General features: G+C 36.4%; 1 protein-coding gene across 1 annotated transcript; it reads left to right on the top strand.

Annotated features, from left to right (window-relative positions):
• Nucleotides 1–6,796: 6,796 nt before the first annotated feature.
• LOC132061946 (pentatricopeptide repeat-containing protein At3g57430, chloroplastic-like) lies at nucleotides 6,797–8,067 on the top strand. Its single transcript, XM_059454620.1, has 3 exons — nucleotides 6,797–7,017; nucleotides 7,263–7,583; nucleotides 7,650–8,067. Exons 1-3 carry the CDS (start codon nucleotides 6,797–6,799, stop codon nucleotides 8,065–8,067), a joined length of 960 nt encoding a protein of 319 aa, XP_059310603.1.
• Nucleotides 8,068–13,103: the final 5,036 nt, after the last annotated feature.

Raw genomic sequence — 13,103 nt, 5'->3', positions numbered from 1 at the left:
CAAGGTCAATGAGTGTAGCAATAACGTCAGTTTCCTTTGCAGATGATGCCATCAAGTTGCCGGCGAAGTCGAAAGGATGGCATGTTTCAAGTCCAATGGAGGTCTTGCGGCAGTCGAAGGCGGCTTTGACATTGGTTCACGAACAGTTGCCTTTGTACAGAGGTTGAGTTTTTGGGGTTTTCCTTTTCTCTTTTTTCATTTTGAGTGTATTTCTTAATGTTCAGAAAATTACAAGGCAGTATTGTATGAAGTCAAGGAAGTAAATTACAAGGCAGTATTGTATGAAGTCAAGGAAGTAAATAACATTAGTTTCAAGACGGTATTATATGAAGTCAAGGAAGTAAATAACAAAATTAGTTTTATTTCTATGGGTACAAAATGTGACAGAGTCAAAAATAGTTGGTTGGCTCTACCAACTAGGCGCCCCTATTTCTCATGTATATAATAGAGAATGTTACAACCAATATACATATGGTTTACAGCTGCAGAGGCAGCTAATGAGAGTATACTGTACATTATGAAGTTGAAGATTCCATATATTTTTCATGTACATGAAATTTTTTAAAATAAATTGATGCTAGATTATATCATAAAAAATCAATTAATTGAGAGGACAATTATATCAAAGAATAAATGTTACAGTTTGAAACTAGTTGCACTGGCAGGGAATCCACAGACCATCTCTCAACTCGCAACTGGAGAAGCAATGGGCAAAGGACCACAGGAACACAAAGAAGGCAGTGGATGAAGCGTGTAGAGTGACACTGGCAGGGTGTCTGTTCATCTGGAATAAGAGGAACCAAAGAATATTTCAAAAGAAGATGACAACTAGCCAAGCTATAATGAGACAAGTAATACAGGAAGTTGTGTATAGATGTTCTAAGAGGACTAGATTAGCTTAACTTTTACCTTGCTGCTGTAATTGTTTTTGAAAGATAGGGATCAAAGAGTAATACTTTAACATTCATTCATTAAAAGTCCTTGAGATATGTGATAACGTAAGGTTTATGTTGAAACATTATTCTTAGTATGTTAATTTTTACAAGAATCTATCTATTTGTTACTTTTTAATATTTAAACATTAAAAAAGATCTTCTATATAAGCTCAATGAAATCAGTCATTCACGACCGTGCGAAGTGCGGGAAAATTTTCTAGTTACTCATATAATTGTGTGCTTGAGTTCCTTGTACTTTTTCTTTTATTGGTGCTTTTTGTTAGTTTTTTATGTCAAAGGTTGTACTTTCTCCAAAATGTTCCCTTTTTCTTTGTCTTCTATAAATTGTTCTTTCCCGTATTCTTGGTGAGCCTATGGTTTTGTTCTACTCGTATTCCACTTTTCTTTTCTTTTTCATTACATTTTCCTGATTCTTGATGTGTGCATTATGGGTTCGAGTCTCGGCTTTGCATTTTACCAGTACACATTGGGTTCTAGTATCATTCGTCTCATTTTCTCACCAATTTTTCTGTTTGTGTGCGCACTCTTTCTTTTTGAAATTTAAGCATGCTAAGATCCCCGAGCTCTTTAGGTTTTCATTTTCTTCTTTTGGGGGTTGTGGTAGGACAGAAATTTTGAGTCCTATGAAGAAAAGGATTTAGGACTTCTAGTCAAACAGAGAAAGGGAATTGAAAAAGGCTTGAAATGGTATTAAAGGAGAAAGGAGTCTTGTGGTGTTTCTGTACTGTTTTGTGGCATATACGATGTTGGTGAAAGCACTTTGATAATTACTGATTTATTTACTGGATATCAAGTAAGCAACAATTGTGGTTTACCTTGTTTCTTTCTTCTTTGGGCTTATTCAGTTTACTGGATATCAATTGCTTTATGGACTTCTAATTTTTCATAGAATTGTGTACTTTAGTTCCTTGTATTTTTTTTTCTTTTTATTCGTGCTTTGTGTCAGTTTTTTTATGTCAAAGGTTGTAGCACTAGAATTGAGGCTGTTACTGTTATCATCCCTACCTTCATAAATTTGTCTTAATGATTTTAGCATATTAGTTTCTAAATGAATAGACAATACTTTTTTCCTTTTGGGCGGTAAAGTTGGTCAATATTGACAGTGAATTGATGTAATTTCCTTGTTTCTTTCTGAGTTCTTATATTTTTGGAATTTTGGTTCTGTTCATTTTCGGGGTTGTGATGCATCTGTTATGCTAGCTGACAGTACCAATAATGGAACTGTCGAACGTGAGGCCATCCCGAATAGGACCCTAAAAGGATTTAATTCATTGACATGATAAAGGATGAGGTAGTCTCTTGCTCTGATATCCTTGTGCTTGCAACAAGAGACAGCATTGTTGTGGTATGAATTTGCCCTTATTCTTTGTTGCTTATCGTACACCACCTTAAGTTTCTTCCTTATTATTCTTATAGTTATATTCTATTTTACATGAGTCTATTACGTCTTCTCTATTCAAGGAGTAATTGAAATACAAATATCCAAGTATGTCATCTTTCTTTAAATTATATTAGTTAAATGATCTTGTGGTGCACATTCAATGTGTTTTTAACAAAAAATAACATCTTTCCGTGGTATTATCTGTTAACAATCAAAGTTCGGATAATATTGTAAAATTATGCATCATGGGAATTTTCGTCTAGCTTATATAACAGAATTGACGTTTTATACTTTTTGATAAAAAAAAGTAACAGAATTGACGTTTTATAAATTAATAAACCCTTAGTGCTCTGCAAGCTTATTACGTGCTGCTTTCCTACATGTTAGGCTGGTGGAACATATTATCCTGTGATAACAGGCAGAAGGGACAGTACGGACTCATTCTTTGATAAGGCCATGGCTGAAATTCCACGACCAAACGGGAATATCGCTGAAACTCTTAGGCTTTTTTCCTTGAGAGGATTTGATGAGAGGTAAACTGTGGCTCTCCTTGGTAATCTTTCTAAATCCATTACTTTAATCTTCATATACTGCACCTTTTTTTGGAATATACATTTTTTAAATTTGTATTCTTTTTTGTTCTTCATTACCTGAAGGAGGACATAACATTGGGAAGATTGGTTGTGAATTCATTCGGCCAAGGTTCAGTAACTTCATGGGGACAGGTTTGCCTGATCCAACAATTCCTTCCGACTTCCTTGAAGAGTTGAAGCGGAACTGTCCAGACGGTAAAAGCACCATAAACAATATGTTCAATGAATGTATATCTATGAGTTAGAGTGAGTCAGCTATGTTATACTCTGAGAGACTGTCCACATTTGGAGCTTCATTTGATAATCAATTAATCACTACTACAAGACTTTGATAAGAGGAAGAGGGATATGTTTGCTGATCAACAGTTGATGGCTAATGAGAAGACAGCGGCGGTGGTAATTGATTATGCTTCGGACGATGGGACTATATTTAGGACAGATTTTGCTCATGCCATGACTAAATTGTCAGATTTTGGTGTTCTTACTGGATCACAAGGAGAAGTTAGGCGCAGTTGTTCCCATCTGAATTCTAACTAGTGAGAGCCACACATTCATGTACATAGTATAAACTAGGTATTGACTATTCCTTTGTTCCAGTTTAGGGAAAACATGGTTGGCATACAGTGGACTAATTGTTTCTTTGGATTCTAATCTGGTTACAGTTATTTCTTTTGTGTTGAAGCAGTGATTGATTTTAGTTATTTGGCATAGTTTGTTAGTTTCCTAGTGCCAGTTTAGGAAAAACATGGATGGCATATGTTGGTCAAGTTGAGGGAAAACATGGATGGCATATGTTGGTCATTTTTGGAAGATGCTTGCATCTTTTGTAGTAATAACAAATAATGTGGTATGCACAAAATACTGCTTTTCAATGTCATGAGCCAGACGGCAATAATCGCTAGGGTGGTGGAATTGGCAATTGCCTTCTGTTAGCCTCAGAACATAAGGTTTTAGATGTAGAGGTGAGTCATAACCATCAATAACAAGAATTAACAAGATTTGTGTTGGGATTGTATCACCTCTCTTGATCCTTTTAACCTTTCTTGATTGGTTAATTGACATAATTATAGGATCTATGAAACTCGTTCTTCCTGCTCCTGGAAGTAATTTCCAATTCCAAAGTACAGGGAAATTTATTGTTTCCTTGAGTTCTAGTTGGTCTTACAATCATGCCGCAACAAAAAGAAAAAAAAAAAAAAAAGGGGGGGGGGGTTCAGATCTTGAAGATAGTTGTTATAACATCATGCATAAACAAGAGAACTATAAACATGAACTGTAAACATAGGACATCATCAAGATTCCAAGCGGAAGTTAGGCGTAGTTGCTTCCATCTGAATTCTAAATATCTGTTGGAGACATTAATTCATGTGGCGTAAAATTATGACTTAATATCCCTACTGTATCGCAAGGAGAGTTCAACATAGTTTCTCCGAATGAATTTTAATCAACGAGAACTCTTCATAGCGACAGTTTAGGGAGAACTTGAATCGCATACAGGGTGCGGCTATTTCTCGAGCATCAGTTAGAAAAAATTTATTATCAAGATTTGTGAAAAAGTAAATGACCTTTCTGATTGAAAAAAGAAGAAGAACCATTGAAGAGTGAAAAGATAAAAATTAAAACCCTAAACATGCATCACTCTATTTAGCAAACAAAAAACAAGAACGTACTTAAACCAAACCTACACACCTAGTAGAAAATAGGTGTTGTTGATGTTGATTCAAAGGTTGAAATCACATCTGAGAAGGGTGATAGAATCATCATGTGTGAATCCATCACGCTGCTCAGATATAATTTCAAACGTTGAAGATTTCTTTACGATGATTTCTTCTGTTTGCCATGGTAACTCTTGATTAGTCATCAACATCCCTATATATAATAGCTACAAGCACCGCTCATGATTCATATGGTAAGTTTTCATGACCGTATCCCAATTGCATTAGGAATACAAAAAAGGGTACAAAGGACATGGTGTGGCCACCAGCAAAACCTCTAGTGTCCTTTGCACGATTGCCCTTCGAAGGCATTGGTCTTTAATTTTTGCCCCTCAAATTGGTGGTGTTTAATTTTTACCCTTCGTTAAAATTCCTTGGTTCCGGATTTAAACCCCCGCTCAGTTAAAAATAAATAAAAAAATCTCAAGTTAGAGTTTGGATTTGCAAGGCAGAGTTTTGCTCCCTTCAGGCAGAGTTTGAAACTCTGTCTAATCAGGTAGAGTTTTGCCTTCAGGCAATCTGCGCAAAAAAAAAAATGAAACCTCTTTTTGCGGGGATTTCCCCTCATACGGACTGGTCTTTAATTTTTGCCCCTCAAATCGCTGATCTTTAATTTTTGTCCCTGCTCCTCATTTGATGAAAATTTGTGAGTCAAAGTACCCTTATTCGCTGGTCAATGAAACCAGAGATTCTGGGTTCGATCCCCAACAGAGGCGGCGATGAATTTGTTGTTTCCATACCCAAAAATCTCAAGGCATAAGTTGAGAGTACCTTTGCCTTGTCCGGCATAAGTTCTTCAGGAATTAAATTATCCGACATAAGTTGTGTAGTAACCAATTCGCAAGGCATAAGCTTATAGAAACTTTGCCTTGTGCGGCATAATTTCCGCAGGAATTAAAATTTCCGACATAAGTTGTGTAGTGTCGATCGAATTAGTTACTACACAACTTATGCCGGAACATTTAATTCCTACAGAAATTATACCGGACAAGGCAAAGTTTCTATAAACTTATATATGTCTTGCGAAATTAGGTGGGTAGGCCGATTTTTTTTTTTTTGCTTTTTCAATGTCAGGGATATTTTCGGCCACTTTTTTATTATTTAAAGTGTCGCAGGGCAAAAATTAAAGATAGTCCCAGGATTAAAGACATTTGTGCGAATGACCCCCAACAAAAAGAAAAGACCGAATTTTAAGCAAATGACTCAAAATACCCCTTAGGTTCAAAATAAAGACAAATTTAGTAAACCCAACTTTCTCACTTTCTCCTCTATTTCTTCCCCCTCTCACTGGACTACTACCCAAACTTCTGGACGTGCCGACTACGATGCCGCCACACTTCTCTGGCAAACTCCAATGCCGGGAGAACCGACACCGACGAATCTCCGGCAGCCGAAAAATGGGAACGGAGAAGATTGAATCAGGGAAGGAGAAAATTTTCTTACTTTCTAACTAGATTTTGTGGAAGGTGGTCACCAAGAAAAGGACTCCCAAAACCTGCTATACGTGCACTTGTCCTACTTTTCAAAACAATACTAGCCCTTTGACCATTAGCATTTAAACACTGCCGCAGGGGAAAATCTCCCGTACATTGCCTATCTTTGTTGGTTTGAACAAGTTTTATAGTTGTTCCCGTAGACATTGTAATTTTGTGGGACTCTACAAGATAAGCCCAATATGTGTTAGGGTTTTTTGGAGGTTACTCTATCCTAAACCCTAACTCACGCCTATATAAATGGACATATATTTCCTAAGAAAGGCATCTCAAATATCCCATAAACTCATGAGTATTCAAAAAGAGGTCAGTATGTGGTCGGATATTTCTTGACAACCAAATAATTCAAGAAGATCCACAGTATCCTTTCATGGAGATCAAACAAATTCCTAGAAAGTTCACATATATCCAAATCCAAACCATCCTACGTTCGAGAAATAAGCTTCGAATTACGGAACGAAGAATTACGGAGAAATATTAGGATTGAAGAATCAAGGAAAGAAACGATCTTGTACTCGCAATATTCATTAATAAAATCTTTGTTTCTTCATATTTTGTTTGTGGTTGCAGTTTATTTTCCACATGTCAAAATTTGTAGCAAACGAGTAGTCTTATATTTAGTTCACTACTAAATAAGACATCGGTGACCTGGAATGCTATGCTTGCCGCGAATGCCTGTCGTGGTCTCTGGGAGGAAGCGTTGAAACTTCTTCTGCAGATGCAAAGGGAAAAACTGGAGTTTGACCAATTCAGCCTCTCTGCTGCACTTTCAGCTGCAGCAAACTTGGCATCCTTGGAAGAGGGAAAGCAGATTCATTGTTTATCTACTAAACTTGGGTTTGACTCAAATTCTTTTGTTGAAAATGCTACAATGGATATGTATGGAAAATGTGGCGAAATGAATAATGTGCTGAAAATACTCCCCGAACCAAATATGCGTCCAAGATTGTCTTGAAATGTATTAATATCCGTTTTATGCGTCCAAGATTGTCTTGAAATGTATTAATATCCGTTTTTGCCCGACATGGATTTTTCCAGAAAGCTAGGGATACTTTTCACGATATGGTAAAGTAAAGTTCAAAACCAGACCATGTCACTTTTGTCTCTCTTCTATCAGCCTGTAGTCACGGTGGTCTAGTAGATGAAGGCCTTAGATATTTTGCTTCTATAACTTTTGAATTTGGAGTCCCGGCTGCCATAGAGCACTGTGTTTGTATAGTAGACCTTCTTGGAAGATCTGGAAGGTTCCGTGAAGCCATAGCTTTTATTAAAGATATGCCAGTTCCACCAAACGACTTTGTTGGGAGATGCTTGTTGGCAGCATGCAGGATGCACGGAAATTCAGAAATAGGAAAGGTAGCAGCTGAAAATCTTTTGAGGTCTAACCCATCGGATGACTCGGCTTATGTTCTTTATTCAAACATTTGTGCAACTTCTGGGAGCTGGCAGGACGTTCAGAATGTGAGAGCTGAAATGGAATAACATAAAGTTAAAAAGCAGCCTGCTTGCAGTTGGGTCAAGCTAAAGAACCAAATTAGCACCTTTGGGATCGGAGACTTGTCTCACCCGGAGTCAGAGCAAATATACAGGAAGTTGACAGAACTGAGAAAAAAGATTCAGGAGGCTGGTTATATTGCTGATACAAGTTATGCATTGCATGACACGGATGAAGAACAGAAGGAGCACAATTTATGGATGCATAGTGAAAGACTTGCACTAGCATATGCTTTGATTAATACTCCTGAAGGTTCAGTTCTTCGAATATTCAAGAACCTTAGAGTCTGTGGCGATTGCCATTCTGTTTTCAAGGGCGTAAGCAGCATTATTAGTAGGGAAATCATATTGAGGGATCCTTATCGGTTTCACCATTTCAGTGGTGGCCAGTGTTCTTGTGTGATTACTGGTGATAATGGTATTGGTAATCTCTGATGAATTTTAAAGATTCGATTGGGGTTGTTGACTGGGACTCTACTTTGCTCTTGGGAAAGGGAGAGTCTCAGTTCTGAAAACATGGTCTGATCTTCAATATTCAAATCAAATGAAACGTGATCAGATCTTTGCGCGGAGTGTCGATACTTCATTTGATATTTATAAGTTGTTCTATGCAACTTTTGCCCTTGTAGGTTATCACAAAGCCCTCCTTGGCGCTTTAAATAGAAGAGGTTTCAAGTCAGTTCTCAATATTTATTCCTTTTGTGCTCTCAGCTTTCTATGCAATTGGAACTGGATATTGTATCCTCGCGTATTTGAGTGTCTATAATGTATCGACAAGGATTTGCTTGCGATTGACATAGTAATTGCTATAATTATAAAGAGCGATTTACTAATATACATATTATTATTTCACATTCTATCCCTTATAAATTAATACATTTAATACCGTCAATTAAATATTGTATTATTATCTTCCCCAAGACTTTATCCTGGAATTAATTACTCCCTCCATCCCAATTTATGTGACACCATTTGACCGGACACATAATTTAAGAAATAAGGGAAGATTGTTATGTTTACCAAATTGTCCTTATTTTAGTGCCTACTTTTGTTGATTTATCTTTAAAAGTAAGTGGGACCCAACGAGGGTAAAATAGAGATGGTGTAATTAAAGAGTTCTTAGAATAAGAAAAGGTGACATTCATTTTGGGATGGACTAAAAAGGAAATGGTGCTACATAAATTGGGACGGAGGGAGTATTTCTATAATTAAACCATACAATATAATATTGTCACGACCCAAACCGATGGGCCATGACCAGTGCCCGAACTGGACACCCGTATACGAACCTACTCGATATGATCAGACTGAAACTGAAAACAATATGGCAATTTGTAATAGCACGATGTAAACTCATCATATCATACATTAAAAAGACTTGAGAAGCCATGCTAACCAAACATAACAAAATATGCCGATAAGGCTGCCACTATGCATGAGAATATTCAAAACGACCTACATCTGCATAGCTGATCAAACCATATTTACGCAACCCACACATGTCTACAGACCTCTAAGTGTATAACAAAACCTATGTCAAAGGATCTGTACCACAACGACTCGAGCTCCGGAACACTAGAGCCCTCCAATCAGTTGAGTGAAGTCCTAAACTTGGGAGGATCACTGCATCGAGTGTCCGCCCCGCGTTTCAACGCAGCCCCCGAAGAAAGGGGGTCAGTACGAATAGTGTGCTGAGTATGTAAGGCATGAAATCAACATGTACATAAAATCCTAGAAAATATTTGAGACATGTCAATGAATGGGCAAAATAAATGCATCAGTACAGCTATATCAAAGAAACACATATATCCATAGAAATATCACAACAAAGGCCACAGCGTCACCCCCTGTCAACTGCGCCATATATATACACACACAACAAAGGCACGGCGTCACCCCGTCAATCGTGCCATATATATACACGCACGACAAAGGCCACAACGTCACCCCCCCTGTCAATCGTGCCATACATATACACATCACGACAAAGTACACATAGCATCACCCTCTCACAACGTGCCATACATATACACATCACAACACACACATACGAAACAACCCCCCCGGACACATACATATACACACCCCGACAAACGTCACATACATATACATATATACACAACAAAGGTCACAACGTCACCCTCTATCAACCGTGTGCCTTATATATATATATATATATAACAAAGGTCACGGCGTCACCACCGTTTATATATATATATATATATATATATATATATATATATATATCACAACGTCACCGTCTATCAATCGTGCCTTATATATACGAGGAATGAAAATGAGTGCAGTGCATAATCAAAATAAAATAATAGAACTCTGTAATGTCACAAAATAGCTATATACATATATTATACTCATGGCATGCATAGGAGTTCAAATAAAAACTATCGCTCTATCCCACCTTGAAGGAACAATTTATAAGGTGAGATCAACAACAATGAAATTAATCGAGAAAATCATGAAATAGCTTAACATTTTTTTTTACATCATCGTTGAAATCATATTTGAGACCTTTAAGCATAAAATCATCCTCAACGTAATCCTCATAAAAACATTCTCATTTTTAACATCATAAGAAACTTTAAGAGTCATAACATCATAAGAAGCTTTAAATCAAGGAGGTTATGGAAACACTTATGGACTCATACCATAGGAATCATGCCTTTGAAAGAAAGGGACGAGCCTTAACATACCCAATTATCTACCTCCAATTATCATTTACACTTATTCGTCCGAGCTCGCAAGTATACATTTAAGAGGATTCACACAATCGTTAGACTCATCGTAGTATATTTGTGCTAAGCTTTCAAGTCAAACTATTTTATATCCTGTGAAAATCGGGCAAAGATCTCCCCGTTTATATGCCTAGCCTAATCTCAATTCAAAGAACCAACAACAACAATAACAATACCAACATCAATAACATCATTTCCAACACCAATATGTACCATAAAACAGACCCACACTATTTTCAACTTCCATAACTAACCAACTTACTACACAATTATTTAACGACTTTGTCTCCGAGAATAAGCCTTAAATAATACCAAAAGAGAAAGATTCATATCTTTTTTCTTGTTAAGACAGCAATATCCTCAATATCCACGCTAAAATCCACCGCAAAACAATACTAGAATCACAACCATGCGCTACCCGGACCTAAACCACTACTTCGCTACTTGAAAATTGCTCACTTTTTGTTTCCCCCAGTCTCTCTCTTTAAATTTCTGGAACTTTCTGGGCAAATCTGATGAAAAAAGGGGGTTATTACCCTTTATATAGGGGTCAAATTCGGGTCGGGTTCACTGTAGCAGTACTGTAGCACACATTTTTGCTCTGTCAGCCAAACTTGTAACGTCCATAATTTTCTACTCCGATGTCTTATCGACGAGCGGTTTGTTGCGTTGGAAACTAGACTCGATGAACTTCATTTTAGGCTTTTGTTTCACTTCAAAACACTTCATATGCTAAGAGATATTTGTCCCTCAATTTGAACCAAAATTTTCACACGAAACTTTACTCATCCTTTCTCCAAAGTCGTACTACTCCATTTCTTCCACTCATTTCCTTATAAAACCTTCCGGTATACCTTATATACATTCTTCACTCATTAAATGTACTTAATAATGCTTGCTTATATTTCGAAGTGGTTTTACTTAACCATAACCCAACATACTTACGTTTCAAATTTGATAAATGCTTCTTCAAAGATACGGGGTATAACAAATATCTTGTGTCGGATTTTATGCTAAGATTAGGCCTTGAGTGTTGAGGCAGGCAGGCGAGCCTCAGCCGAGCTTACTACAACATCGATCAAAGTCAAGCTCACCCGAGCTTGTTATAGTACCCACTAGGACCCAATTTAAAGCGATCTCAATTGATCCCTCATTAATGGGTAGGGATGATAGTATTTGAACCCGTGACATTTTGTACCCAAAGCCACCACTTTTACAAGATATAGGTCCGGATGACTACATGTAAATCTTAATAGCAAATATATTATGAAAATTTATTAGAATTGATATAAATACCTATTACAATAGATAAACCGTGCTAATAATATACATTTATTTATTCGGTTATTTTTAGTTTATTCAAGTTGGACTGTTTTCTTAAAATATCACTTCAATAAAAAATTAAAAAGAAAAAGCACGTGGCATTTTATTTATTCCATGTTAAAGAAAGGTTTGTAAGTTTACTCAGCCATATATAAAGGAGTGAATTAGAAAATCAGTTGTCACTCTGCTTTCCCAAAATATCTCAACTTTCTCTCAAAATGTGGAAGATTTTCGTGGCTATCATGTTCTTCTTCTCTGCGAGTAACATGGTCGCCATGGCACAACCGGAGATTTCACCGGGGAAAGATCTAAAAAGTGAGTATACATACATACATCAAAAAAAAGGTTAGTGTTGCCTTTTTATTTTTTCATACTAAAGTTGTACAAAAAACTATATTTTGAAGGAACTTTTTTGTATTCCGAATGCAATAGGCATGGATGGCTCAAGTTTTTTTTTTTTATAAAAAAAAATCTATCTACTTTTTAAAAGAAATATTTTAGAACTTTGAACTAAATTACTCAAGTCCTCATATCATTAACTAAATTTTACAGAAACATCCAAGGTAAAGTATTTACAACACATGGCTAGTATCTTATTACTTGAGCTAATACTCACTATTATAAATATTAATGTTACTATATAAAGTAAAAGACAACAAGTATGACAAAATAAAAAGGCAAAACCAACTTGTTTTTTATGTATGTGTATATACTTATTTAGACATACTTGTTGATTCATCTTTCTCGATTTTTTTTCGATACATTTTTTGTCCTAGCCATGAATATAATGAAAATTCGAATCCCAAGATACAAACTGTGAAAAAAAAATAGGAAATATTACAAACCGACGATATCCCAAAAATAAATAAAAAAGGATTAAATCTTTCTCCCTTTTGAATTTTGTTTCATGTGAAGTTGAAGAATATGTAATCCTGATTCGAGGCTTTAGATTTTGGATTGACTATGAGTTGCCTACGTGGATCTAATGTGAATTCAACGTGGCTATTTTTTTTTTTTTTTTGGTGATGTGGACTTCCATTCATAAAAGGGCAAATATATCAAGTATCCTAATGGGGAGGACAAATTTGATCCCAAATTTTGACGGAGGGCAAATTTAAACTATAAAACCATACTTGAAGAGTCATCACATTTTTTAGGAAGTTTATATTAAAGGATGGCACTGCAATGGGCATTCAGCTTCACCACTGATGTTTCTTCTAGTTTTCGCTTGCTGGAAAGGATCTCCTTCAAAAATTTAACACATGAAGGCATATGAGTAAGCACCTCAGTGAATGGGATGTTTATATTTCAGCGTCTTAAGAAATTTGCGAACACATTTATGAAGTTTTTCCCTCTTTAGCTTCTGAGGAAAGGGCAATGCAGGCAGAGGCGGAT

Source organism: Lycium ferocissimum, chromosome 7 (assembly GCF_029784015.1).
Source record: "Lycium ferocissimum isolate CSIRO_LF1 chromosome 7, AGI_CSIRO_Lferr_CH_V1, whole genome shotgun sequence".
Classification (NCBI taxonomy): Eukaryota; Viridiplantae; Streptophyta; class Magnoliopsida; order Solanales; family Solanaceae; genus Lycium; species Lycium ferocissimum.
This window is presented reverse-complemented; position numbering and strand designations above follow the sequence as displayed.

What these genes read in the sequence shown, in the direction of transcription:
- LOC132061946 (XM_059454620.1), top strand. Translation starts at nt 6,797, where the DNA reads ATGCTTGCCGCGAATGCCTGTCGTGGTCTCTGGGAGGAAGCGTTGAAA. An exon ending in GAAAATGCTACAATGGATAT is followed by an intron (nt 7,018 to 7,262) that starts GTATGGAAAATG and finishes ATCAGCCTGTAG; the next exon opens with TCACGGTGGTCTAGTAGATG. An exon ending in TGTGCAACTTCTGGGAGCTG is followed by an intron (nt 7,584 to 7,649) that starts GCAGGACGTTCA and finishes GCCTGCTTGCAG; the next exon opens with TTGGGTCAAGCTAAAGAACC.